Raw genomic sequence first — 27,012 nt, forward strand, 5'->3', positions numbered from 1 at the left:
TTGGAAGTGGTTGCACAATCATGAAGGCCTAGGCTATGGCCGAGATTAGTTAAAATCCTCATTCAGCAAATATTTGATAGATCATATACTCTGGGAGGGCAAAGATCAACAAGCACATAGTCATGTGAGTTAGAATACTCGATCCATACATGATTCCATACCCATAAGTCAGAGTGCAAGATTTGAAGATATCTGTACATATCAGACGAAAGTCCGTTATACAAAGCAAGCATACCACCATTTTCACTTAACAATTAACCTGCACCACAGACATCCATGGATACATGTGGCTTATCACAGTCTCATTTTGAAACAACAGAAAAAATTTATTGCCTCGGCACAATCTACCTTAGACTTTTTATTCCCGGAATGAGCTTTGATGAAACAACCGCCTTGCTATGTAGTTACTTTGTATATACGTATTTGTCATGACTCACTGAGCTAGGTGTGAGATGTGCCAAATATGTTTGTACTACATCAGATCCGAGTAAGTGTTTAATCCGACATCTAACTTGTCCATCTCATTCCTGACCTTTGGGCACAAGCCTCAATACACAGTACATATAAACATGAAACAATTCCACAAGTCCAATGAACGGATCCATCGTCACAGCCACACAGCAATATAGACGATATTACCATAGTCAATGATTATCTGAAACGGCAAAAAGAATGTGTATTGAATGAGGTTATTCTTGCCGAAAGATGGGATGATGGAGAATTGCGCTAAGCCTGTTCCTGTTTGCCAAGAACGGGGAGGAGTATATTGATGGATGAGCCAATTATGTGCCTGTATTCAGTGCGTTGAAAGAGTACTTTCAAGACTCAAGAGAAGATGGTTTATGACTGAGTAGAGTCTGTATTCATTGAGTAGAGTATTTCTAGGAATCGAGATTGGTCGCTAATACACAAATCAAAGCCTGTATTACATGTAACTACGTAGTTAGTACTCCCTTCGTCGCCGCTCAGCTTCAAATTCAGTAAATCCCTCCGGACCCAGACCATCTTGACCACCTGTCACAAAATATTCGCATACAACCCCAATAGCATAGAATGTACCTGCGGTTGCAACACCGCTTAAGACGATGCGACGGAGGCCTCTGCCTAATCTTGAGAAAGGTGATCTGGTAGAGGTCTCGGTTGGTTGCGGTTCAATTGTTCCAGCGACTGGATTAGAGGATGGCGGTTCATAGGGTGACCAGTTTGGAGGGCCACCTGTAAAAACAATCTCTTGTCTGTGTACTAGTCTTGATTTTGACGGGTCTTTATCTAGAGAAAGCTGCGGTGGGGAATCGCCTTTCTCAGGAATCGGTGCGTCGGTGTCGGGTATCTCCTTGCCATCTAGAGTGAAGCCATCAAATCCAGCAGGTTGGACAGACCCATTAGTGACTGTCTTCCTGAATATGAGAACATCACCACCCCCCGAAACAATCTCGTATCCATCTGCCTTCATTTTGGCAAAGTATGGTAGAAACTTTGCTGGATTGTTTAATCGTAGTAGTACATCTGCTGTATGGCGGATTGGCTCCCCTGTATGCATTGACGAAGTCGCTTCGGCGCAGACAACCTGAGAACTGGCACAGTCAAATGCCAGAATACGTAATGTATCCGAAGGAGAATTTGCAGATGCTTCCAGTCTCTCGCATGCTTCTTGTATATCGTCGGTGAGGAGATGGACATCGTTGATAAGACGTCTTGCGTCTTCGAGAGTCTTGCCGATGGAGTTATTAAGTATGGCTGTCATGACAGTCGACTTACTGACGTTCTCTCTCGTAGTTGTATTTCTTGTTTCCCCTTCCTGAACAACCTCTGGGTCTTCATTGTGAACTTGCACCGCACCTGTTGGGGATGCAATACCAGGAACAGTCTCGCTTGCAAGGCTAGCATCTTTCTTTCGCCTCAGATTTTGCAGTATCAACTCGTCAACATGCTCGCTAGTAGTCAACGTATAATCCTTTTCCATAGCCTCCCTGAGCTTCTTCTTTTTCTCGGCCACTTCTTGCTTTGTCTCGCCGGCAAAGAAGGCTGCCCGGATGTCGCTTGCACGAAGCAAGTCCACATCGTCTTCTGTCACTTCTTTGGGTTCGTAGTGCAGTATCTTCTTCTCCCGGTTTTGAGTGATCTCTGACTGTTGAAGATTCTCATTCGGCGCTGTTGACCGGTCTTCTGATGTGACGGATTTGTCTTGTCCTGGACCTGCCATGTACAGGACGTTATCATTGTTGGCCTGTGGCTTGCGCTCTGGCGCTGATAGTGCATCGTCTCTAGGTCTGAGAGATCCTTGTTCAGGAACGGTACGCTCAAGTCTCGCTCCTTCAGAACTTGTGAAGACTTTGACCGGAATATCAATTCCTCGATTATCATCTCTCGTCTCGTCTCGTGCTACCTGTGTCGCTGACTGCTCTAAGCGCTTCATTCGACCACTAACAGGGTCGTACTGAAAGCCCTCAACATCAGAAGAAATTCTCGCCTTCACTGTATCAGCCTTGCTATCTTTCCCCACTTCCGAATCTTTTGCAGATACATCAGCAGTCGTGCTCTTCACCGAGTGATCCTGCACCGAAGACGTAGTCGATTTCTGTTCCGAAGACGCCTCAGGATCCAAAAACGAACGACAAAACGAGGACCAGCCCTTCCCTAGTCGCAAATACTCATTACTCTTCCCAAAGAGGAAGTTATACGGATCCTCCTCAATCTTCTTCACGAGCGCACTCATATCATCGTTCCAATAATTTCGTTGCCTTTTTGAGTAGAGCCAGTTATCCCCTCGTTCATGATGTGACTGCTTCGGACTATTATCCCAGTCTTTCCAGAATTCTTGTCGTCCCGACCTGCGGTTCGCCATTCGTTTGATGAGCACATATTTTCCACGATAGGCTTTTGCCATATCGTGTAAGACATCTCGTCGGTTTACTCGGTTGTGTTGGTTGTTATACCAGGCATACTTCCAGCCTCGGCCCCAGAACATTCGTACTTGAACAGAACATCCGGTTATAATGTGAGCGGATGTTGCGGCATTGCAAGTGACGAGCCTTGCGGTATGTCTGCTCTGGACCAGGCTGAAGTTGGTGATGGAGGTCGGCGTTAGAGCTCGCGTGCTCATTGCCGTTATTTCGAGATGTGATGACGAACTTCGAACAAATAAGGTATACAAGGGGTTTGGGATCAAATTCAGAGGTGCACCTTGAACGGCTATTGATGAAAATCGATGTCGATGCTTGTATAAAGCTGATAAATCAACACTCAATATATTAAACTGACAGCATTGATAAGGGCGTGCTGCGACGAATCGCAACAGGCTCAGAAATCCATCAAATGGAATCAAACAGAGACAGCCAATTCCTCTGCAGATGTTAGACCTCTAAATGTTACGAGACATCTGGCCTTCGATAGAATGATGATAAACAGCATTTAGGAGGGAAAGAGTCGCCCTGGATGGATGCCTGGCTTGGGGGTGGGGTAGATAGCTTATCGTCCCCACTGATAGCTCCGATAAGCCTACACAAAGAGTCGGAGATAAATGAATTGGCCCAAAGAAGATACTGAATAGTAGAGCTGCTAACAGCTATTGCTGTGAGATTTACAGGATTTTATGATATATGAATTCCTTCAGGGTTATGATCAGCTTACAACACTTTCGTTACCTAAGTAGTGAGTAGACGTGGACATCTCCAGTTAAATGTGTATATTCAAAATGCTAAGGATGATATCCTCTGTTCAAGTCCAGTATCATTACTTTCCTCAGTAAGGAAGAGATTCCTCCAGAACCGGACTCCCTCAATACTTTCCTCCCTGCACAAAGCTCCCTTATCCTCAGCCATCTCAAGTTCTTCTATAGCTACACCCACACTCCAACCAAAATGTTGCGCAGTTTCTTGCGCCGTGACTCCGCGGCTATATTTCTCCCAATTCCATGGTAAACCTTCAGTAGGGACTTGATATCGAAGATCTTGAAGCCACCTGTCAAGTTGTTGGATGACTTTCTCATCACTCCACTCATTCGATTGAACTACAAGAAGCCCACTCTTGAAGCGACGCAGACGAACAGGAAGCTTAAGTTTCTCCCATAAACGTGCAGCCTGCTCAAAATCGGATGGACTAACGAGTTCAACGCCATTTCGAGCTCGGTTGAACAGAGCCCAGAGGTCAACAAGGCTGATAATCCCGCCTTCCTTGCGCAAGACTCCTTTGCGATCATCTGTCAAGTACTCGGCCAGATTCCGTGCTAACTCGGATAGATATAGATTTTCCGCACCGGAACCCAGCATGTCCTTTGTTGTGACCATTCCCAGAGCAGCCGCGGATTGGGAAAGGACGGTACTGGCTTCAGTTGTTTCTCCGTTGGCTATTCCTGACTCAGAGGCTAGTGTTTCTGCCAACGAGACAATCTGCTTTGCAGAGGCCATCAATGCTTCCAAATCCTCAAAGGCATTTCCAATTACCAGTTCAGTATTCTTCCGAGCTTCCAAGCCACGCATCTCTAAGCCTGCAATACCAACGGCAGTTGGTTTCGGCGTCGTATCATTGGACCGGCCGGGAATAGGCGATGAGGTCGCTTCTGGGGCCGGAGAGCTCGACGGTTGGGGTATCTGAGGCGCATTTTGAAGCAGCCATTTCCGTTGAACTAGACACCCCCTCAACCTCTCATAGAATATCTTCTCGCCTCCGCCTCGAAAGGAAAGTTTGATATAGTCGCTGATTTCAGTATTCGTTATACTCGACTGGTTGAACATGGGCGCTGGAGACTCCTCGCGTCGTGGACCCGTAGCAAGCTTATCTTTTGGTGCCAACGACACAAGATATGCCCCACAAATCTCGCACTCCAACAAGGACGGATGGTTTTTAAATGTACATCTCGGACAAGATAATGAGCTGCCGTTAGTGTCTGATTGCAAGTTTGCGGTTGAAGAGCCAATCTGCTGCCGCTCAGAAGAGCTCTGTGTTGAGACCCCGTCCACATTATCAGTCGGCTTTCTGTTCGTAGCGGCTGCAATTGTGGCCTTTAGTATAACTGTCAACGGTGGTTTGATACCACATGCTAGACAAGGAGGAAGTGGTGTGGAAGCAGTGGCCGTCGCCGGATCGAAGTTAGAGGGAACAGGGTTTGAGAACGAACAGATGGGACAGACCCATGTCGCATTCACCGGCTTCGGTGCTGACAGCGCACCTGTAGAAGTACCCTGTGAAACAGACGAGGTAATACTCTCTTGTCTGATTATCTGTTTTTGCGGTTTGGGGTAGATAGTGATCTTGGCAGAGGACTTGAGAAAACCGGCCTGGCCTTGTCAGCATCCAGTAGAAGAAATACAGAGAGCTTGATCTACCTGATATTCTGCGCGGTCAACATCCTTCAAATCGATAGCGACGGAGTGTTGGCGGGGATTTTCAGTTGCAACGTAGCAGATACGGTGAGACGTCAAATATGCATGTCCATTTTGATAGTTGGGAATCTTATATTTTCTGGATTTGGATGGAAATATCAGCACGCGACCAGTGATGTGGTCGAGGGGGAGCGCTGCATACCCCTCATATAAGCCTACTGCGTCTTGGACAAAGAGTAACGACTCATCGGGAAGCAAAGACGGACGAAGGGCTGTCGTCAAATCCAAAGGCCTGAAGAACATCGAGCCTGTACGTATAGAATGAGTCAAGGATGAACACCATGCTGGGCCACTATGTAGCTGCTGGATAACAGAAGACTCGCTGTTCGATAAGCCCTCCTGACTCCAGCAACGTAATGCCAAGAAGTGGATGCCTGGATGCCTTGACGTTCCCGTGACCGGGTGAGTTGGACAAAATTGGCACACTAAGCGAATCCGAAGATCTTCTGACCTTTGAACTTTCAGTACTTCCTTCCTTCTTAATCTACATACACATCCTCTTCATACACATCGCTGTTTGGTTAAAACCTCCTTTTATACTATTTCCCCTGACTTTCACTCAGTTTTCATGTTCTTCATCGGTGACAAGTCTCGAATCCTGCACGCAAGGCTTTCTCCAGTCATTATCCCATCGTAGAACCCAATTCAGTTCACTCTCAGTTTCCTTTTTTTTTTTTTTTTATTCTTCACCATTATAGATTTGCTAAAGCAAAGCAACATGAGCTCAACTATTCCGCCATGGCGGGCTTCCGCATCAACAACTACCACGATGAAGTACGCGCCAACAGGTAAGTCGCTATTGCCACTTTGTTTTTAGTCTAGGTACAGAAGCAAGATTGCTAAAGCGGTGAATCTAGCATACACTCCTGTCCAAGCCAGACGTACTCTAGTACAAAATAATACAACAACATCCACACAAGAAGCCACGGAAGAGCGGAAGCGAGTGGAATGGCCTTTACCCGTACGACAATATGTCCAACGCAGTTTCGATCCCGAAAACCAAGTTGCAAGTGTTTCCCGACAAGAACTTGAAAGGAAACTGAAGCAAGTTATCACGGAAGCAGCTCAAAGTGAGAGCCTCGATACTGTTGATTGGAATTCTTTGCCTTTACCGCAGGTTATGATCCAGAATGAGCGTAACTCGGTGCTGACAAACTCACTGGTTTCATCACCATGGAGTGCCAGTGCCAACGTTGCAGCGATGAAATCTGGCCTGGCACACGATGAGCGAAGCAAGAAGAGAAAATCCAACGAGTTCCAGCACACAGATGGGAGCGACTCTCCACCGTGGAGAAAAGCTAACAATCGCACCCAGCTCGAAGCATCTTATACTCCCACTGACAAGCGGCCACGCGTAGATTACAACAGCAAATCCTCAAGTAAGTCCAAAGCTAGCCTGGAGTTGCGGAAAAGGCGCTTTGGGGACCCTCAAAGCTATCAAGATTCTTCCCGATCCGAGTCTCCGGCGGCCACTGTGATCCAAGGACCTATTGTTGGACGATGCCAGGATTTGGAAAAGAGGTATTTCCGGTTGACGTCAGCACCCAATCCGGACGTGGTACGACCTCTGCCTATCCTTGAAAAGACCCTGGACTTTTTGAAAAAGAAATGGCGCAAGGAGAACAACTATGGATACATTTGCGATCAGTTCAAATCCCTACGACAAGACTTGACGGTGCAACATATTCGGAACGAGTTTACAGTAAACGTCTACGAGATTCATGCGCGGATTGCCTTGGAGAAAGGAGACCTTGGTGAGTATAATCAGTGTCAGACCCAGTTGCGGGCATTATATGCGCAAAAACTGGGCGGTCATCCTATGGAGTTTATGGCGTACCGTATACTTTACTTTATCTACACGCGCAACCAGACGGCTATCAACGACGCGCTGGCAGATCTAACCCCAACAGATAAATCGGACCTGGCTGTAAAGCATGCATTGGATGTGAGGTCCGCTCTGGCCCTCGGTAACTACCATCGCTTCTTTCAGCTTTACCTTGACACCCCCAATATGGGTGCATACCTAATGGATATGTTTGTCGACCGCGAACGCTTATCGGCGTTGGCCTGCATATGTAAAACGTGAGTCCCTCTTGGTGGCCAATGAAATGTGAAGCTGCTAACCCTCCGACAGATACAAACCTGACGTAAAGATCCGATTCATCACGGAAGAACTAGGCTTTGAGTCTGATGAGCAGAGTGTCCGGTTTATTCTCGAGTATGCTTCCGGAGAGCTGCTGCAAGAACGGGACGGACACGTTCGACTCTTGACCGGCAAGGCGGGACGAATGTTTGAGGACGCCAAGTCCCAAGCGTACAGAGTTGTCGACATCAAGGGACAGATATGATTACGTCTTCTCAGCCTTCTCTTGTTCTTCCCGCCTCAGTTTTCCTCTTCAGTTCCCCTTTCCGCATTTCGTCCACCAGGCGTTTTATCATTTCTTTCGACCGTAGATTGCTTTTTCTTGAATTCTGGAAAACAGATGGTTGGCGTTGGAGCGAATCCGGGATATGCATTGATATTCCACATGGGCTTGATGATAATTTTGGCATGGATTGACTACATTATTTGGAATTTCTACAGGGGTGGTTAGCAATACATATAATTATTTCCAGGAGATACGTCTTACTCTACCAGTAACAAGGACCATATCATAACACGTAGATCGAAGTGACAAATCTTCTGTATACTGGTGACACAGGGCTGTGACAGACTCGTGTCCATTGCAGTACTAAGCCATCTAGGCACACGTAATGTTCTGACTTCTCTTCTACGGAGTAGATCGTTAGACCGTGCATAAGCGGAAACCGGAAGGATAAATCTTAATCTTAATCTTATAGAGTTCAGCTGAAGAAGTTCTGGGCGGGATGCATGATAAGCCTAGAACTCCGCCTGTATGACTGGTTGGAGGAATTTAGATGTCTGTACCTGCAGAGATATCGGACTTGTGTATTTTGTCTCTTCTTTTGTGGCTGCCCAACAAGATTTGATTGGCCACCAGGCAATGCTCTCGCGTATCAGATGAGTCACATGATCGTCATCTGATATAGGGCCATAGACCTGGCAAACTGACTAAGTGACTACTGACTAGGGCCTGAAACGCAACACCTCCACAGCATCCTGGTGGATAAATAATTTAGCTGGAGAGTGTACCCAAATAAAAAAAAAAAGGTCCCCACGAGGGCCAGCGTCTTTGTTATTTGCTGCCGGCAATTTTTTAGTTTGGCCGTGCTCACAGTCCAGACACATATCCCAGCTTTGTCTGGTTCCTTGGGACTGGTCAGCTATATCTGATCCTCTATGGACGCTTTGTTGCCGCCTAAATTTTTAGTCCAATCCTTTCCCCAAGGAACAGTTCTGGTGCCCCCTCCTTGGGACTGAAGGCGGGCGGCGCTGTTGCATCCTTCCGTAACTTGTAATACTACACACAATTCTCTCTCTCTCTCTCTCTCTCTCTCTCCCTCCCTCCCTCCCTCTCTCCCTCTCTTCCTCATCTCGCAGTCCACTGAGTACAGACAGTAGTTAGAACGACGTTTGCTCTCGTTTTCGATTTTGATTTATTACTCTTCACTCCTTTCTCACGACACCACTCGATTTAGTCCACCAACCCCAGTCTCCCACTTGCAGCTTTCCTTGCGTCCAGTATCTATCTTATCGAGTAACCATCGTCAATCAAATCGATCGCGTTCCTCGACTGTACATAAACCTGTACATTCTCTCCTACATTGCGACCACTAATACCGGTGTCTGTGTCTAGAGACTTGACCTTGTCATTTGCGAAGGGAACAGAAAGCGTCAACAATGAAGGTACGCTGGTGGTCGCGCTCCTTCCCTTATGTGGCTGTCTCACCCCTTCTGCAATAACTACACCAATTCTTCCTGTCAGATTATTGCGCCGTCTCATCATTTCGCTGGCATTCTTAGTCTATCACCTCTTATCTCAGCCATGTTATCCATGCCTGCTTAACTTTGCACTAATTAACTCTCAAACACCCACACATCCCCGCTCCCCTCGTTCTCATCCCTTCCGAATCAAAACTTCCCCCAATGACTACATCCGTTTCCAAGCTGACCTCAATTCTTGCTCAATCATCCAGGCCATTCGACGGTCTCTAAAAGGAGACAAGGAGTCCAAGTCACATCACGTCTCGATCACCCCCAAATCGGCTCTTGCGATCCTGCCACCGAAAAAGGTAAGATTTGTCTTGCCTTGTCTTGCCTTCGCCTTTGCCGCCGCCCCGCCACGTTTCTGCTTGCGATGTTTATTTTTCTGTTGTGTCTTTTGATCCCTCAATTTTTCTTTTTTGTCCTTGTTCCCATTTCCGTTTTCATCCCGTTTGGTCTTACATCGTTTCCGCTCTGGAATATTCTTTTTATCGCCTTTGATGACTCGTGCGCGTACTTATCATACCGAAGCGATTAAACTCACCTTTTGTTTCCTAATAGGTTATCAAAGCGCTTTACGACCACGAACCGGCCCCCGGCAACACCCAGGAATTGGCCTTTAGTAAAGGTGACTTTTTTCATGTCATAAGTCGCGAAGACGATCCGGACTGGTACGAAGCCGCCAACCCTCTAGTTCCCCACGCCCGTGGCCTGGTTCCCGTGTCATTCTTCGAAGTCGTACACAAAAACGAAAAAGATCGCCAAAGCGGCGACAGCAAGGAGTCATTCAAGCAGGAACTTCACGATTCTGGATATTCAGACCGTCCCATTCATCACGAACGTCAGGAATCATCGACGAATACGACCAAGCAGGCAGCTTTCAGAATGTCAACTAGTGGGAAAAACGGCGCCATGGTTTATGGTGTGGTGGTATATGATTTCAAGGCCGAACGTCCCGATGAGTTGGAAGCCAAGGCCGGCGAAGCTATTATCGTTATCGCACAATCAAACCCCGAGTGGTTTGTCGCAAAACCCATTGGTCGCTTGGGTGGCCCTGGTTTGATACCAGTTTCTTTCATCGAAATCAGAGATATGGCAACGGGACAGGCTGTACCGGATCCGCATGAAGCTGTCAGAAGGGCAGGTGTGCCTCGCGTGGAGGAGTGGAAGAAGATGACAGCCGAGTATAAGAATAGCAGTATCACGCTGGGCAAGTTGGATGGAATGGCTGCATCAGGCATGCAAGCCGTCTCCAACGACATGGAGAAGCTGTCAATGAATGGGCACGGCTCTTATCATAGCGCCAATGGACAGGTAAGTTGTTACACTGGTTGGCAAGCCAGGAAGGGAAAAAAAAAAAGGGAACTAATCATTTTTAAATAGGGATATCATTCGAGATCGGAAAGTCGAGCGGCGGGACCGTATTCTCAAGGATATGCACAACCGCACCACGCGCAGCCGGCTGCAGGCACCCGACTTTTGGCCCCTGTATCTGCTTCTATTCCCCGGTACTGCTTTGATCACGACAAATACTGGTACATTATTGAGGCGAAGATGGAGGACGGTACTCATTGGGAATTGTCACGTTTTTATCATGATTTCTACGATTTCCAAATTGCTCTTTTAACCCAATTCGAGGATGAAGCTGGCCACAACGGAAAAACTCGAACATTGCCGTTCATGCCTGGTCCTGTGACTCATGTCACCGATGCTATTTCGAACGGCCGGCGGCAAAACTTGGATGATTACATCAAGAAGCTGCTGGCAATGCCACCGCATATCTCTCGCTGCCCTCTTGTTTGCAAACTATTCGCTCCTCGTCCTGGCGATTTCGAGATCGACCCTAATGCAGTCGAGGATACATACCGATTTTCCGGGGAATCTCAGCAGTCATCTGGTCACGATATTTCGCCCACCGACTCTCGGCAGTCGTCTCAGGCACGTATCAGTGCTTCTGGCGTGGGATATGCAGCACCAAATGGTGTGCCTTCTTCTCGCGCGCCTCACCAGCGCCAACAACCATCTCTGTCTCAACAGAACAGCTTCGCATCGCAATCACGTACCGATTTACAGATCCCTCCAATGAATCGACAGGCCAGCTCGCTTACGCAGGCATCGAACAATTCTAGCAACAACGCTATGAAAGTGAAGGTTTTCTTCCAGGACGATATCATTGCTATCCGCGTACCGGGCGATGTCAACTTCCACCAGTTACAGGATAAACTACGCGAGCGATTAAAGGTCAACAACGAAATGGTAGTCCAATACCGGGATGAATCGACCAATGACTTTATCGACATGCTCAGTGATCACGATCTAGACTCGGCTCTTCAACGAAACTCGAAACTCACCCTTCGTGTTTCAGTTGCATAGTTGGTTTTCTCCACGGATTCTTTTCGTTTATTTCCGTTCCCTAATCGGTTTCATTTGTTCTGCATATTGTTCCAGGTGTTTTAACGGCGCATTCTTCTCTTACTCTTTTACCAATGATGATACGCCCGCTATGTTTTCCAAGATTGGCATTCACGCCTTTTTTCCCCCTCATATGATGTTATGTTTGTCACTTCATACCCCTGATCAAGTCCGACCTCCCTTCTACTTCACAGTTCTCAGTTCCCTGCTCTTACAGCTTGTAACCATTTTCTTCTTCGATCTCTGGTCGATTTCAAAACACTTTTTTTTCTTCTTCAATATGGTCATTGTTCATACCATTGTACAGCAGTATCGTTTGCCTTGCTGTGAGCGTATCTATCTATTTTTTTATTTTAATTGTTTATCATGCTTTCTCCCTCTTTCTCTCCTGATCGCCCGATGTATGTGGGTGAGGGGAGGGAGATAGACATGTTGAAATAGTAGATAGTTTCAGGTCCATAATGCATGAATAAATAAAAGTTGCTGATTCTATCTTGTAATTAGCATCTTGGAGAAAGCCTGGACGATGATTTTCGCTGGTAACTGCTCCCACTGTGAAGGTAAAAAAGAGAGGGATAAATCTCCATCAACTATCCCTCAAGACATTTTTCAGCACGGATGTGTAAGAACTCTAAGCGTCTATCTATTATACTTACTGTTTTATAAAGTTCTTCGAACTCTTGCAGCATGGATGTCGTACCGGAATCGTGGAAGTTGGAAATCGCGATCCGGACGACAATAGTGCCATTTTGAATACCTTTGATCAATCAGTGTGAAAATACGAGATGAATGGAGGCTAGGCTTAGGTACCTGGGTAGTATAAGCTGTACATTATCAGTCAAATAGAAGAAAAGCAGAATATCCCCATCACTCAATACACGTTGCATAGAAAGGTCAGAACAACTCAATTTCCTTCCCCCGAATATTTCATGAAAAATGGAATAATGAAAGAAGCTAGGTCTGAACTTGAAAATCGTAAAATTTTTTGAGGGATAATACAGATTTAGTAAGTAAGCATGTCGTTGGTTTTCTTGGGCCTAAGTAGAAGGTAAATACCGAATGCGGGAGTTAGGGCTAATTCTGTCTTCCGTGGCAAACAGGGCTTGGTTGTTGATTGGTATTAATGATTTGTTCTTCGTTTGATGGTATGTTTGTTAGGTTGGAATGCTATTTGAGGTATTGGTGAGTGAGATATTGGATCTGTGCAATCTAGGTAGTCTTTTGATTTTGCAGAGCGTAGGTATCCGAAGGAATAGCCAAATGGTATGAAGTACGATCGAGTTTGGTATATAAGCAAGTCTAACTTCTGAATTTTCCATTTAATTGTATTCGGAGTAAGTAGATTGGAATTGTCTATGGATCTTAAAACATTCTTTACAGGAATTGGAATAACAACCCCCCTTTATCGTGAGAACTCCATAACATTGCAAGGCTAGCTTCTCCTTTCTCTAGGCTATTGTATCGTATTCAATTAGCACAAAACCCTACTTAAATCCTTCCTGGACCTGTAGTATTGAGAAGCCCATTAAACGGATGGCCATAGTCCCCCCAGCCTTTCAGCAATGTACTTCTCCAGCCCAACCATGCAATCCGTACCCTCAACAAGATGCGCGCAATGCTCAATACATTCAACATGCTGATAAAGCGCTGAAAGTCTTCGAAACCGCCTGTCATAGCTGGGACGCCTGTAATTGTACATCCACTGATCGTCGACCCACTCGCGATCAATGTACTGTTCTTTTAGTGCGAATTCATGGGCGACGTAGGTAATATGAGTCTCGCAATATCCGGAGAAGCAACGTCAGATTCTAGATGTTCGAGCATACCGGAGAATGTTCTGAATATTCGATTGCAGCCGTGTGGTGAGCTGTAGCATAGTAGATCTCGAGGGTCGTGGGTTTGTTGGTGCTATTATACGGTTAGTGACATGGCCGTGAAAGAAGTTGGGAGGAATTACGAATTGCAAGTTGTGCTCAGCTTGGAAACATTCACCGCATGTGAGACAGAGGTCGTGGTATTTAACATCATGTTCGTCAAGCTCCGTCTGCAAGTCGAAGTACGTTCCACATTCTGGACACAGGTTATGGTACTCGATATCGTGATCCTCAAGCTATTTCTCAGATCTGAAAAAAGAGATGCAGTATGGATAGTAGTGATGATTATCCACGTCGTGATTTTCTAGTTGTTCGTAGGTCTCAAAATCCAAATCACATCTCTCACAGTAATTATGGGAGCTGGAGAAATGAAAATGGTCTGTTCTGGCAGCAGCTGAGATAAAGACTCGACTGCATTTTTCGCACCAGTCGTGCCATTGTCTGCAATGGTTGTGGACTTGGCCTAGAGTCGAGAAGCCATATGAGCCACAGAGGGTGCAGGCATATTGCCTTCCATCAAAAGTGAGATGTGAACTGAGTCTCATGGTGATGTTTCTTTGAGAGTATTTAGGATTTACAGTAGAGTGCTAGTGAGCTTGAGTGACTGATAAAAGAGACATAAGATGGAGGTTTGTTTTGGGATAGTGTCACCTGGTCACATGTGTGTATGTGAAGAGTAGATGACAACAATCGTCAAGTAGGCTGATGAACAGGAGAGCAGTCACAAGCATCGCATGTACCCAAAAAGTTCTTTCTTTCCAATCAGACATGATTTTCATTTTATGTGTTTACTGGTGTGAAGAAAGGAGGATCCTACAGTTTCAGGCATATTATCAAGATCGAGAATCTATTTATAACATATCGAAATAAAAGATGCTGTGTCGACGTCCCTCCAGTCTATCTCCTCCTCAACAGGCGCAGCAAGTGGAAAGCGATACCAATCTTTCTCCCAACCATGAAATTTATGAGGCCAAAGCCGTCGATGAATTTTCTCCAGCAAAAATTTCATATGTGGCTCCCGCAAAGAGGCCTGGTTGGGCCGGTTATTCAGAATATGTTATTTTGCTTTGACTTCAGGCATTCCATTTTGTCCAATTGTCAGTTCCACACAAATTGTGCGATGTATGCTTTGAAGCACATTGTGCAAATCATGAGCACCTAGACTCCATGGCTTCTGGGCTGGGTAGAAACGACCTGCATTATGAGTGCTTACCTTCATGAATTCCAGGGGCAGCACAGATAAATTCAACTTAGCGTTACATTCATAGAAAGATTCTTTCTCTCCAAGGAAATTATGTCCCAAATGCCAAGGGCGAGATCAGAATCTAATGCCACGTTGATAAAAGCATCCCTGATATGACCACACAGGGACTTAACGTGTGAGTTGAAAACCTGGAAAATAGTTTTCGGCGCAGTGTTGATCAAACTGATTGAAAGAAGGGTTACCAACCATCGTTGGGTACATTTCTGCTTTGGAAAGAGGTAGTTCAATTTGTCTCCCCTGGATAGAAGAAGCATCTAGGGACAGAGTCAAACGCCGTAGTCGTGGTAATGACCCAAGTGCTTTATAATGGGCGCATTCATTTGCATCACCCATAGTACGGGAGGTGGAGATGGTCAACTCCTCCAGGTAGGGGCAGTTGTCGGTTATCCAACGCAGATTGTGCAAAGATACTGGTTTCAACAGAATTGTTGAGAGAAATAGTTGTCGCAGTTTCAATCCATGCAGCTGGCAAACCCGGCCAATACGCAGTATTGGGGCCCACACACGTAGTATGAGAACTAATAGGGCCGGTGGACGAGTCAAGAATGAATTCCCAGCTTGATAGAGTTTATCATGAAATGCAGTGAAAACAAGCTCCAGTCCAGTAAGTGAAGAGAATTCACATTCTTCTGCCAGGTATTTAAGTGCTTCCACTGGCAAAGCAATCTTAAGCTTGAGCACTTTTAGTAAGGATAAATCGATGGCTTCCTTCAAGCTCTTAATCTGGCTTCTCGTTGGCCACCAGTTCATTATCGTAAAATTTTTCATCGAAGTACCAAGAGGATTGGTCTGGAAGCCTTCCCAGGGCGGACGCAATGATAAAAAGCTATCGATGGATGTAGTGCCTAATTGACGCATAGACAACAACCTCATATTAGGCATTATTTCAGTGCCAAGAAAGTTCAGAACTTCAGAGAAACTTATACTCCCCGGTACATTATAGGTCGACTCCGGTTCAACATCAAAAAGACATGGAGACCTCACTACATCGAGTTCGTATCCGTCCGTAATACCCTAGGGAGTCAAACTCGATAAATGAAAATTGGCTAAGAAAAGCTTGCATCGAGATCGGAAACGATGGAGGCTATGGAGCAAACATGGGGGAAACTGGCCGTCACTCGCAAAAAATAAGGACTCGAGACAGCTTAATTGTTGAATAAATTCCGCTAAAGGTTCCCACAAATGATTTTGTTGATGTGCCGTCTTAAGAGGCGTTAGGTATCTCCAACGTCCATGCGAGCGGCACACTTTTCCCAGGTAATGCTCAAGGATATCCTCGTCAGGACCTCTGTTCTCCTGAAGAGGTAGTCCGGGCCGACGCCACGGTTGTGTTTGATCGAAACCGCCATTAGGATCTTTGTAGCGAATATGGTACCAGACCGTGAAGTGGTCCTCGATGATTAGACGATGTACAACCCAAAAGCCATTTGCACGCTGCAGCAGTCGGTAATAATGCTGCACATCATATGCAAGTTTGGCACTAATATCTTTCTTCAGTGAGAACTTCAAAGTCCGATATAAGATGGTAACAATAAGAAAAAGGCAATACTTGCTGGTGCATGCCAGATTCAAAACACTATGATATCGATCTGGTCAAGACTCTCAACAATAAGGCGAATAGTCTCAGGCGGTAATGTCCCCAGCATCCTGATGGTATAGACTTATTTGATAAATGTGTATTTGTACAGAAAATGAATAATAAATGGGAGAATATATAGTGAAGGAGTGCCAGCTGGCACACCACCTAGGTGTGAGAGTTCTCCGCCACATCATCGACAATAAATAATTTGGTTCTGGTTCGTGGAGGCTGAGGTCTGAACTGTCTGATAAAGAATTGTGTCTCGATTAGATATTCTTCGCGCTAGTCTAGAAAAGGAATGGCGGCTTACGGCTATTCTCGAATATCTCCGAAGGTGGAACAGAATTAAAAGAAGCTTTCCTCCAGAAACAACCATCTTCGACGTGCAGACTTGTACATAGTTCTTTCTTTGCTTCGAAGAAGTTACTCACTCATTTAAAATATATCTTTACATACAGCCATACACAGTGACAAACACCTTTGTCCTGTATCGTCCCCGCCACCGCGAAATCGAATAACCGGAGGTCTTCCGCGGCCCGTTCATTATCCTCGAAGAGCCATTCATTTGGATTTTTACTAAACATACTGATTGTGTTTGTGAGGTGAAACTGCATATTTGACGGGAAAAAAAAATGAACAAAAATTCGGTTACAGCATGTGCGAAATATGTACATTCATTCCCAAGAGCAACAGCTAGTCGGGCGCAAACCGTTTCGCCAATATGTCGGCCAACTTCAAGCAAAGTCCATTCAGTAAACCGAGCACTGACAATATCACGATACGAATCGTCGCGAGCGGTATCACACAGTTCGTTCGTGCTGAATAAGTCATGTAGAATACCTGTGCTTTATACACCATACTCCATACGTTCCTTGGCGACTGCGCACGCAACCTCAACGCCACAGCAAGATGGAGTTGGAGGTCCAATCCACGAATACGAGAGGAGGGTCAAGGCAGACTTATTAAGAGATGATCCCCATCAACGAAGTATATTGGTGGTCAACGAGTTTGTAAACTGAGATCTGTTAACCTGCGACCTAGGTATCATCAACCACCTCCAATGTCTTCATGATATGCTAAAGTCGTATACACCACCTCCAATCGTTCACCCTTCTCCAGACGACCTTCAGGAGGACAAGAAATCATCTTTTTTGAGCTCTCTTTTCAAACGAGGTGCTGCTCGTTCAGATGTTCCGCGCCCGCGTCCAGAAAATCTACCAAAGGGACTTTATATGTATGGAGATGTTGGCTGCGGAAAAACTATGCTCATGGATCTATTTTACGACACGATACCTCCAAATATCAAGAGGAAGAAGCGGATACATTTCCATAATTTCATGCAGGGAGTGCACAAAGACCTTCATGCTATTAAGAAAGCTCGAGGTCGCGAGTTCGATGCGCTGCCCATGGTTGCCGCGGATATTGCAGAGATCGCTAATGTATTGTGTTTTGATGAGTTTCAGTGTACCGATATAGCAGACGCTATGATTCTGCGAAGGTGAGCCTTTCGGCGTATTGGCTATTTGTGTTTCTCGGCTAATGAGGACAGATTCCTGGAGCTCTTGATGTCTCATGGCGTGGTTATGGTAACTACTTCAAACAGACATCCTGATGATCTGTACAAAAATGGTATCCAGAGGGAACATTTCATTCCATGTATAAAGCTACTCAAAAGGGAACTCGAAGTACTCAATTTGAACTCGGAAACCGATTACCGCAAAATCCCGCGACCTCCTTCCGGCGTTTACCATCATCCATTAGACAAAGCAGCTGAACAGCACGCCCAGAAATGGTTTGAATATCTTGGAGATCCGGTGAACGATCCCCCACATCCAGCAACTCATGAAGTCTGGGGTCGCCAGATTCCGGTCCCCGCAGCAAGTGGGCGAGCAGCCAAGTTCACGTTCCAAGAACTTATCGGTCGAGCCTCTGGGGCGGCTGATTATCTCGAGCTAGTCCGACATTATGATGCATTCATTGTGACTGATGTTCCCGGAATGACCATTCGAGAGCGTGACTGGGCTAGACGATTTATTACTTTTATTGACGCTGTCTACGAAAGCAAGGTACGTTCTTCTGCCCTGCACTAAATAATCTAGCTTCATCTAACTAACTGATATGGAAAACAGGCAAAACTTGTCCTCACATCAGCAGTCCCTCTACAAAACCTCTTCATGTCCGAAGCCGAGATCAAAACCTCAATCGACGACTCATCTGCCGATGGTCATGAGATCCTGCCATCAGATATGCGTCAACTAATGGACGACCTCGGCCTCTCAATGGCTGCACTCAAATCCACATCCATATTCAGCGGTGACGAAGAACGATTCGCTTTTGCGCGTGCCTTGTCACGACTCACTGAGATGGGTAGTAAGCACTGGGTTGAGCGTGGGATGGGTGTTGGTATGAATGCGGTTGATGGGCTAGAGGATCGGGATGCGTATAACAAGACGAGGAGTAGGTGGAGTGAGGATAGTATGTAGTATACATCATTCTTTTCTCTCAAGTTTGTTTATATGTTTGATTGTTTTATGTCACGCGAGCGATGGTGGTTCTGTTATCTTTCCAATGTGGTTTAGCGAGATTACATAGACATATATGGTAAATAGATTATCTCAGTGAATATACCCTGATAATTCAGATCTAAGTATAATAATATTTTGTGATAGATGGAACGAACTCATCGCCAAAGCCACCCATTCATGTACGGCAGAATAAACTCAATATAACCTCGAAAGTTATATCTATTGTACCTATTTAACATGGCACCGGCCTAGGCATGAAAGGAGTAAATAATCATTCCGCGAAAAGATCAACATTAACTCCCCTCAAAGCATCAACTGCCCACTCCGGCGCCTTGAATCGTGTGCCATAATAATCATCAAAAAACTTTCGAATAAATCCCGGATATCGATCTTCTATGATAGCTTGTCTGATTGAAGCCATGAGCGATAGTTGATATTGGACGTTATGCATCGTGATGCTAGTGATTATCTCTTGTTAGAACAGGAGGAGAGAGAAGGGGAAAAGGTGGAACCAACGTACAGATGTGCGCCGACAGTCTCCTTTGCAGCTAGATGGTGACACCATGCTTTTGTGATGCCTAGCCCGCCCTCGGATTTTGGTCGACAGCAGGGGCATTTGCAACCTTCTTGAATTGGCGAAAAGTCATTTGCGTATGTAGTGTTGCGGAGATTGAGGACGCCGTTCGGGGTGATGGCAGCGCCGAATCTCTGTCATTTTGAAAGTGTTAAGTAGGGAGAATATTTGTAGGCAGAAAATGGTGGGACGTACTGCTGTTCGTGTCGGCCATACGCAGTCAAACATATCTGCGCCCAAAGCGACGGAGACGACGAGATCTTCTGGGTATCCCTGTTGATAGTATATCGTTAGAGGAGATATTCCAAAACTGTGGAATAATAATCTCACCACTCCCATCACATATCTAGGCTTGTTATCTGGAAGCAACCCGGTACAAGTGTCGACTCTTTAAGCATGTTCCGTTAGTGGTCTCTAGATAAAACAAAAGACAGAAGGCGAGATGGACTCACACTTTACAGTACTCAGCTTTCGCCTCTCCACCAGATAACCCACCGATAGCAATTCCTGGCGTATCTCGCGCAACCATTTCCTCGCAGCATTTCCGTCTTAATTCAAGGTCAAGGCCGCCCTGGATAATGCAGAACAGATTTTGTCGTTCGGGATACCTATGCGCATCGATACAGCGATCAAGCCATCGTACAGACCGTTCCATGGCTTCTTGCATTCTTGCGCGATCGGGTGATGTGGTCACGATAACGTCGTCGAGTTGCATTATTATGTCGGAGCCGATCGAGTTTTGGAGTGATATGGAATGTTCGGGAGTGAGAAGCCTAAGCATGTCGCAGTCAGATGGAAAATATCCGCTGTCCATTATATTGTCAGGGAGATCGTACATCGGTGTGCCATCATGAGGACTCAGAAACCTCACACCTTCTTCCGTGACAGTGGCCAGCTTCAACAAGGAGACCATCTGGAACCTACAAAAGTTAGAATCAGTTGGCGTTCCAAAGGCAGACTATTTCGACATTGATGGGCTATTCTTTGGGAAACTCACCCACCACTATCCGTCAATATATTCCTATCCCAACCCTGCAATTTATGTGCTCCACCAACAAGATCCAACACCTCCTGGCCTGGCTTCAAGCCCAAATGATATGTATTATTCAAGCAAAGCATGCAACCAGTCTCTTTCAATTGATCATACGTCAAGCCTTTGAGGGAGGCCTGAGTAGCCACAGGCATGAAGATAGGAAGAGGAACAGAGCCATGAGGCAGGTGTAACGTACTCGCTCGGGCTTTAGTGGTCTAGGGGAAGAAACAAGGTAAGTAATGATTATTAGAAATGAGCTATGAAAAAAAAAAGAGAGCGCAAAACCTACAGAGCATTTCGCATGCAAATCGAATGTCAATGCAGAGGGCATTGACTTAGGAGTGAATGTAGAAGAAGTAGCTGTCGACATTGTCACAGCTCGAATTCCGCGGGGAACGACTGCAGCTGCAGTCAGGACCCGCAATCGAATTGATCTGATAATGTTTTCTTAAATATCGCAAATAAAAAAATTCAAAGAAATGCGTGACCAGATGATATTGCTTTCAGTATGTAGCTGTGATTCTTTGATGTTGTGATGCAATGAGGGGATTCAAACTCCGCACTGAAACTACCAACTGAAACTTTTTGCGGTGTTTGACATGTTTGTACGCCTGTCTTAGTCACTACGCTTACGTAATAACACACCAATGCCTCGGCACTAGGTTCTAGCCCTGGATGATTTTCTTCACAGATCGGAGATTAAATCCAACGACCGCTGGCAGTTTGAGAGACGATCTTATCGCGATTCTTTAGCACGTAGGAGGACTGTGTCTATACCATTCGGACTTCCAGAAAAGAAATGCAAACCTGTTGTTACTAGTGGGCCTCGAAGCTGTAGACTCGATTACAATTCTCTATCGAGTAAGAAATATGATTTGAATCGATTATCATCGCTTGACAGGGGTCGAAAACTGACAGTGGCACGAAAGCATCCGGCGTGATATCATGTATCATGTACGTGCTACATGTGCCAAGTTACGATTCAAGTCTTGGACTTATACGTAAGAATTCTTATTGGAAAATTAATAATAGCATGCAGGCAGATTCGTCACGGAAAGGTAGCGAGACTACGCCACCGATCTAGGGTTGATGCTACTGAATAGTAGTAAGCTGCACCTTTTGTCACATACATTAGTCGCTTACCTACAGTACGTAGTTCAATTGATCCGAACCAGCCTCACTTTTCTTGTCTTATTGTGCGTTGTACATGAGATGCAACCGATCGAGCTTGCGCCTCAGCTAGTGGCAGCAGTGATCGTGTCCATCGACCACCGGATTTACGAACTTTACAGCTTATCGGCAATATGAAGGCCGTGTTCGTTTGTCACATGTCATCACAAACAATGGGCCAATCATACCTGAGTATCGTCTAAAAAAGTATGGTTCGGCTGTTCAGGCCATCGGCCCGTCGCGATCTACTGGTTCGGAAGGGCGGGAAAACGGGAAATGAAAATCCTTCTTTTTACTACATCCCTTAACTGTACAATCAACTACTATATACCAAGATCTAGTGAGAAAGTCGACTCAATTGTACGCTGCAATGTAGTTTGTCCAATTACGACTTAAATTTGTTGAAATACCCGACCCTGCGATTTTTTTTCATTTGTCATTCGGTCTGGCCGAGTCTCCACCGGATCATTTCATGTCCCCCTCCCTGAAGGACCAAGTGTCAAGAGTGATTCCTGCTCTAGAGAATGTAACAACAGGTGTGTGATAGTGATTCCATCACATATTTTGATCTAATCAGAAGGACCGAGGTCACCGTGAAGAGAGAGGAAGCGCTTGAAGAACAACATCTATTTCTTAAAATCATTTGTGCGACGTCACAGCCTTGCCCCTCTCTCCACCTACATTTCTCGTTAAACTGCAAACTCCACATGTAGTAGTGTCATACGTCAGAACGATAGGAAAGTCAACTGCTTCATAATCATACATGGTAGTTCTTAGGGCTAAGTTGGAACTAACGTGCTTTAGCCCTTAGTGCTATGCAAAGCGGCCCGTACAACTGTGCATGCATGGAAAAATTTAGCTAAAATATCGCTACCCAAGGGACAACAAGAGAGAAAAAAAATTTTAATTCCATTAAGGACTACGCAGTACTACCCACGGTGACCCGTCCTTCGGAACAGGCACCACTTGACATCAGTAAGCTACGTAGCAGGTATTATTTTGGTAGACCTTCTAGATTCCTTGTGCCGACAGGACAAGCCAACAAGTGTGGGAATATCACAATCCCCGCAATATTCCGAAACCTTGTCGATTTGAATTTTTTTGTCCTCGGTTTTTTTTTGCCAACGAAGCGTGGAAGATCATGGTATATTCAATTTCAGTAGGTCCATGATAAATCTCATTTCGCCAAGAGAACGGAAGGAAATAAGCCATGTCATAATCTGTCATTCAGAAAAGTAACAAGAAATAAACTCCTGGGCCGGAATTCCCATAAGTGCATCCCTTCAATTTCCCATAAAAGATTAAAAAAATTCATATCGTAACTTCGTACTAGAAGATCAGTGCTCCAGTTGTTGTTTTGTGCGTATGTATAGATAGTTCGGCGAGAGAGGCGGGAACAAGAGAAATTGTACAGAGGAAACGGTCTCGGAAAAATGTCCATTGTGGAAACGGATCGTTTTCAGGTGCTGACCATCATAGAAAACACTAGGGATTCGCTGTCGTCAAGAGAATAAACAGAATTAGAGAGAGGTGCGGAAAAGATCGTTCAGCCTGTCCGTCCGGTGCAGACTTTTCGCATCCGGAATCCAAAACCCAGCACATTATTCGCGTTCGAGTGTTGTATCCCAAAGCATAATATCAGTACAAGTCATCTTGTAAGCGTAAGCGTCAAGACGATTCTAAAAAGATTGTTGCCCTACCCTACGAGAGGCAACAGGGAAACAGTCTCATCTTATCGTTATTGTATGATCGTTCGACATCAAAGTCGCTTAGAATTGACCCGAATAGTTTGTCTGAGGAACGAATGGTTGAGGATCCAGTTGCCTTATTGCGACCTCGGCAGCATCTTCTTTGGCATTGTTAAGGTATTGACCGTCGTACCAGTACCGAGCAGCGAAATTCCGGCCTCCTACATTGACGGTTGCGGACCATGCAGTTCTGCCTCCTGGAAGAGAAATAAAAAGTCAACGATATGTCTTCAAGCACAAGGAGAGGAAGATTGAAGGTGGTACCTCGTCGATCCGACACGATATGAAACTCCGGAGCTGTCAATGCGTTTTTCGTGCAATATTCTAGATAAATGAAGAATCAATATCACGCAACGTTCAGAAGCAAAGAGATGAAGTAAATTAATGCGAACCCCCCAACATCTTTTGCCAGTTAGGCATTGTTCCCTGAGCACCAGCAGCCGGGGTAGACATTTTGTCTGCTTGGGTATAGGAGAGAACGTTGAAAAGCGGAAGTGACCCCAGAAGAGAACAAGATCAACAGTGTTTCTTTCCTAATAAGTTCGATCCGATTGGTGACAGGTCGACCCTTTTGTGAAAGACGGAAAGGTAGTCGACGTGTCTGAATGCCAAACTCAATAGATAGCAATACAGAAAAAGGTTGTGTCGCTTCGGGGCGGATAGACAGAGGCAAGACGGCAACTTGTAGGTAGTAGTGGATTTCTCTGAATGGGAGAGTTGGATCTAATAGGAGTAGGGATGAAGAATAAAAAAAAAGTTATCCTACACAAACGAGTGACAGGAGGGAAAGCTCATATTAAATGCCATAGACATATCATCAGAAGAACTGAGAAGGTTGCGTGTAGTATGTATGTATTTGATGGTTTGCAGATGGATAACATCGGACGTTTGCCCCTCTTCATGTACAAGTCGGCGGAGAAAGAAGGGACCAGTATGCATGAATAAAAGGGAAAAATATGTATGAAGCCAAGTAGCTCCCCATTTAGAATAGACAACAGTAGGGTCAAAAATGTGTGTGTGAGGGAAGGAAATGAAATATTGACGAAAAGAAATGTGCGAGCAAAAGTGACAACCAGAGATCGATACCCCTCCAAATGTTCTCATCCACTCGGTTAGTATGGCTAGGGTTGCTTCGTTTTTGTAACACATAAGAACATTAAAGAAAAGGAGTATGCGGATCATAGGAAAAGAGGCTGCAGGTAGGGGACGGCCCGTCGCACATTAGGTACCTAGGTAAGTAGCCCGACCATTTACAGAAGAATGTTTATCATATCCTCCGCCCGTGATCCAGTCGACATTTTACATTATGCACGAGCCGGGGCCCATGATCGATCGGTAGGGATGTTGAGCTGTAGGGGTAAGAAGTGCATTCATCAAGGATAAAAGAACACAAGACAAGGAAAAAGCAAAAAATAGGAGACCATGATGTTCGCGACCACAAGGAAGATCCGTAGAGGGGAGAGGATCCATGGATTAGGGGGTAAATTGATAGGCTGAGAAGAAAGGAAAAGGAGAGACAAGAAAAAAAAGGGTCCAATAAGTAAGTACCCTACCAATTTTCTGGTTATTTTCTGCGATAGCTGTCAAATCACTGAACGTGGTTCTAGCAGACTGGTTATCTGATTTGACATGCAGAATATCGATCAGCTAGTTATGAAAGTGGATAATCTTCAAGAGCCAAAAACGGGGCAAGAAACAGACGAACCTCTTATGAAAGCCTAAAGCCGGAGTTTTCTCCGGAACGCGACTGAGGAATCGGTTTTGGGTAGTTCAAAGAAAATTATCATTTAACGGATACTTAACAATACATTCTGACCTTAAAGGAATCTCCCTGATGACGCCTTATTGAACATTCCGTTGTCCGGTCAGTTGGGCTCCTCGGTATGTACGTATACCCGGATAACTCGATTATAGAAAACTAAAGGGGTATAGTAGATCAGGATTTTGAGCAAGACGATAGGAGAATTTAATATATGGAGAACTGGATTAGTGTACCACACTGTACGTAGGCTTCGGCTGCCAGCACATCAACTCGATCCATGGAACCCATACACTGAAGAAGAATGGTTAGTGGACAATAGCTAGCTAGCTACATGAACAACCAAGTAATAACCTACATAGGCAGCTTGGCGAGACAACAAGAGGTGGTACTCTGTACAGACTAAACAATAAAGCCATGGTTATTGAAAATGAACTGTCATCATTACCATGGGCGTCTATACCAAATTTTGGCCGGAGAACGAGAATGGCCATTACTCGGCTCCCATGGAAAAAATAAAATGCAACAACAGCGTCCAATCATGTACTCGGTTACACTTCTTCTTGATAAATGTGCGTTCTAGTTGTGAATATGAACAAGCTAACTACCCAGCTAGCACATTCTTCAATAACCACACACAATACATCCATGGACATATGTACCATACCTAACAGTAAACATGGGGCATTTATGCAGAAGGTAAAGAGAGTCAATACCAGCTAAGGGGGGAAGCTAGCAACCTTTTGTCTTTTATTTTTCGTTTAAAAGGAACTTAAAACGTTAATGATTCGCTGCTTTGCTATTGTATTTTCCCATCTATTTTGCCGATGGTTCTTCGACGTAGCACCACCATCGCATTATTTTGGGCATTCATGCCTGCATCCGTGAGGTCCATTGATTGATAGGGAATTGTTTCTTGATTTTATTCTTTTCTCCTTTCTCGTCGAGTAATACATCAATAAACAGATATGTAAGGCGATAGAAGACATGACTATGCCTCATGTATTAATTCTAATTTCTGATTGCCTACAAAGTGAAGAGAAAAGAAACAAGGGCAGAAAATTACCAAAACCGGAACCTTCCTTTTTCGGGGAGGTTTTACCTCTTTCGCCCAAACCCTAACTTTATTTGACCAGCACCAGAGAAGAGACAATTGCTTAGCGTAAATGATCCAATAATAAGTAATACAACATGATCGAATATTCCGTGACACATGAATGGAGACAATTACTATCAACCGTGCAGTAACTGACTGGGTAGGAGTTCAACTCTTACCTAGGGTTTTTCACATTTGTAATTGATCCTTCACATGCGATCAACAACTGCTAGATCGCCACGCCACTGAGACCAAACATGAAGGGATAAAGTCTCTGTGATGTTTCTTCTTGCTAATCTATAATACTACCTCCTGTTACTAGACTTGGTTGATAGGTTATCGGACGGGATGGTAAGATGGTGTAGTCAATTGTCAAATCATATACTATGACATTACATGCAAAAGGATCACTATTAAGCAGGTACACGAACTGGTCAAGGCCCTGCAGCAGCGAGAAACATGGCCAACGCAATTGGGTCCATGGGCTAAAATCCGAGGACAGAGACCAATGATGATAGATTGTCAATGGGAGATACAGCCGTTCCGGACCAAACCATAAGCTGAGACAACAAGTCAGGATTGGACACTTCCAAAAAGATAATTGAAAGTACTCAAAAGCTTTCAACACCACGCTCCAAGGAAAGCATACAAGTTACTGAATCAGACAAAGGAAGTCATTTCTAGCCCAGCTTTGGATAATATTGGGGCACC

General features: G+C 45.1%; 8 protein-coding genes across 8 annotated transcripts, besides 1 other annotated feature; 3 read left to right on the top strand and 5 right to left on the bottom strand.

The window, feature by feature from the left end:
- Positions 1-943: 943 nt before the first annotated feature.
- Positions 944-3,103, bottom strand: TSTA_120400 (conserved serine-threonine rich protein; the record flags this gene model as incomplete). The annotated part of the gene is made up of 2 exons (XM_002482239.1): positions 944-1,737; positions 1,759-3,103. 2 exons carry the CDS (start codon positions 3,101-3,103, stop codon positions 944-946), a joined length of 2,139 nt encoding a protein of 712 aa, XP_002482284.1.
- Positions 3,104-3,671: 568 nt separating this feature from the next.
- Positions 3,672-5,709, bottom strand: TSTA_120410 (vacuolar protein sorting protein (Vps36), putative). The gene is made up of 3 exons (XM_002482240.1): positions 5,524-5,709; positions 5,325-5,460; positions 3,672-5,276 (listed from the first exon to the last, which is right to left on the bottom strand). Exons 1-3 carry the CDS (start codon positions 5,622-5,624, stop codon positions 3,690-3,692), a joined length of 1,824 nt encoding a protein of 607 aa, XP_002482285.1. The 5' UTR covers positions 5,625-5,709; the 3' UTR covers positions 3,672-3,689.
- A 120-nt stretch (positions 5,710-5,829) lies between these two features.
- TSTA_120420 (SAC3/GANP domain protein) lies at positions 5,830-8,000 on the top strand. Its single transcript, XM_002482241.1, has 3 exons — positions 5,830-6,169; positions 6,239-7,463; positions 7,516-8,000. The coding sequence occupies exons 1-3, from the start codon at positions 6,100-6,102 to the stop codon at positions 7,727-7,729; spliced, it is 1,509 nt and encodes a 502-aa protein (XP_002482286.1). The 5' UTR covers positions 5,830-6,099; the 3' UTR covers positions 7,730-8,000.
- Positions 8,001-8,814: 814 nt separating this feature from the next.
- Positions 8,815-8,874: a microsatellite.
- A 181-nt stretch (positions 8,875-9,055) lies between these two features.
- TSTA_120430 (protein kinase activator Bem1, putative) lies at positions 9,056-12,169 on the top strand. Its single transcript, XM_002482242.1, has 4 exons — positions 9,056-9,189; positions 9,480-9,575; positions 9,829-10,581; positions 10,651-12,169. The coding sequence occupies exons 1-4, from the start codon at positions 9,184-9,186 to the stop codon at positions 11,638-11,640; spliced, it is 1,845 nt and encodes a 614-aa protein (XP_002482287.1). The 5' UTR covers positions 9,056-9,183; the 3' UTR covers positions 11,641-12,169.
- A 2,756-nt stretch (positions 12,170-14,925) lies between these two features.
- On the bottom strand, positions 14,926-16,463 carry TSTA_120440 (uncharacterized protein; the record flags this gene model as incomplete). Its single annotated transcript, XM_002482243.1, has 3 exons — positions 14,926-15,800; positions 15,915-16,297; positions 16,393-16,463. The coding sequence occupies 3 exons, from the start codon at positions 16,461-16,463 to the stop codon at positions 14,926-14,928; spliced, it is 1,329 nt and encodes a 442-aa protein (XP_002482288.1).
- A 297-nt stretch (positions 16,464-16,760) lies between these two features.
- TSTA_120450 (mitochondrial ATPase (Afg1), putative) lies at positions 16,761-19,355 on the top strand. Its single transcript, XM_002482244.1, has 4 exons — positions 16,761-17,383; positions 17,438-17,894; positions 17,946-18,462; positions 18,526-19,355. The coding sequence occupies exons 1-4, from the start codon at positions 17,029-17,031 to the stop codon at positions 18,877-18,879; spliced, it is 1,683 nt and encodes a 560-aa protein (XP_002482289.1). The 5' UTR covers positions 16,761-17,028; the 3' UTR covers positions 18,880-19,355.
- TSTA_120460 (queuine tRNA-ribosyltransferase) lies at positions 18,571-21,067 on the bottom strand. Its single transcript, XM_002482245.1, has 8 exons — positions 20,818-21,067; positions 20,493-20,743; positions 20,332-20,415; positions 19,948-20,268; positions 19,826-19,883; positions 19,691-19,768; positions 19,442-19,629; positions 18,571-19,379 (listed from the first exon to the last, which is right to left on the bottom strand). The coding sequence occupies exons 1-8, from the start codon at positions 20,896-20,898 to the stop codon at positions 19,193-19,195; spliced, it is 1,248 nt and encodes a 415-aa protein (XP_002482290.1). The 5' UTR covers positions 20,899-21,067; the 3' UTR covers positions 18,571-19,192.
- A 2,400-nt stretch (positions 21,068-23,467) lies between these two features.
- On the bottom strand, positions 23,468-23,899 carry TSTA_120470 (uncharacterized protein; the record flags this gene model as incomplete). The annotated part of the gene is made up of 3 exons (XM_002482246.1): positions 23,468-23,643; positions 23,711-23,770; positions 23,839-23,899. The coding sequence occupies 3 exons, from the start codon at positions 23,897-23,899 to the stop codon at positions 23,468-23,470; spliced, it is 297 nt and encodes a 98-aa protein (XP_002482291.1).
- Positions 23,900-27,012: the final 3,113 nt, after the last annotated feature.

Source organism: Talaromyces stipitatus, genomic scaffold (assembly GCF_000003125.1).
Source record: "Talaromyces stipitatus ATCC 10500 scf_1105507295555 genomic scaffold, whole genome shotgun sequence".
NCBI lineage: Eukaryota > Fungi > Ascomycota > Eurotiomycetes > Eurotiales > Trichocomaceae > Talaromyces > Talaromyces stipitatus.

Bases quoted from the DNA above. Each gene is read 5' to 3' on its own strand.
- TSTA_120410 (XM_002482240.1), bottom strand. From the start codon at position 5,624: ATGTTCTTCAGGCCTTTGGATTTGACGACAGCCCTTCGTCCGTCTTTG. The intron at 5,461-5,523 runs GTATGCAGCGCT...ATCCAAATCCAG, and splicing joins GCAGTAGGCTTATATGAGGG to AAAATATAAGATTCCCAACT. The intron at 5,277-5,324 runs GTAGATCAAGCT...TGACAAGGCCAG, and splicing joins TTGACCGCGCAGAATATCAG to GCCGGTTTTCTCAAGTCCTC.
- TSTA_120420 (XM_002482241.1), top strand. From the start codon at position 6,100: ATGAGCTCAACTATTCCGCCATGGCGGGCTTCCGCATCAACAACTACC. The intron at 6,170-6,238 runs GTAAGTCGCTAT...CGGTGAATCTAG, and splicing joins GATGAAGTACGCGCCAACAG to CATACACTCCTGTCCAAGCC. The intron at 7,464-7,515 runs GTGAGTCCCTCT...ACCCTCCGACAG, and splicing joins TTGGCCTGCATATGTAAAAC to ATACAAACCTGACGTAAAGA.
- TSTA_120430 (XM_002482242.1), top strand. The intron at 9,576-9,828 runs GTAAGATTTGTC...GTTTCCTAATAG, and splicing joins CGATCCTGCCACCGAAAAAG to GTTATCAAAGCGCTTTACGA. The intron at 10,582-10,650 runs GTAAGTTGTTAC...ATTTTTAAATAG, and splicing joins ATCATAGCGCCAATGGACAG to GGATATCATTCGAGATCGGA.
- TSTA_120450 (XM_002482244.1), top strand. From the start codon at position 17,029: ATGAACAAAAATTCGGTTACAGCATGTGCGAAATATGTACATTCATTC. The intron at 17,384-17,437 runs GTATATTGGTGG...CCTGCGACCTAG, and splicing joins AGATGATCCCCATCAACGAA to GTATCATCAACCACCTCCAA. The intron at 17,895-17,945 runs GTGAGCCTTTCG...TAATGAGGACAG, and splicing joins GACGCTATGATTCTGCGAAG to ATTCCTGGAGCTCTTGATGT.
- TSTA_120460 (XM_002482245.1), bottom strand. From the start codon at position 20,898: ATGTCGACAGCTACTTCTTCTACATTCACTCCTAAGTCAATGCCCTCT. The intron at 20,416-20,492 runs GTGAGTTTCCCA...TAACTTTTGTAG, and splicing joins ATATTGACGGATAGTGGTGG to GTTCCAGATGGTCTCCTTGT. The intron at 19,884-19,947 runs GTGAGTCCATCT...ACATGCTTAAAG, and splicing joins AAAGCTGAGTACTGTAAAGT to AGTCGACACTTGTACCGGGT.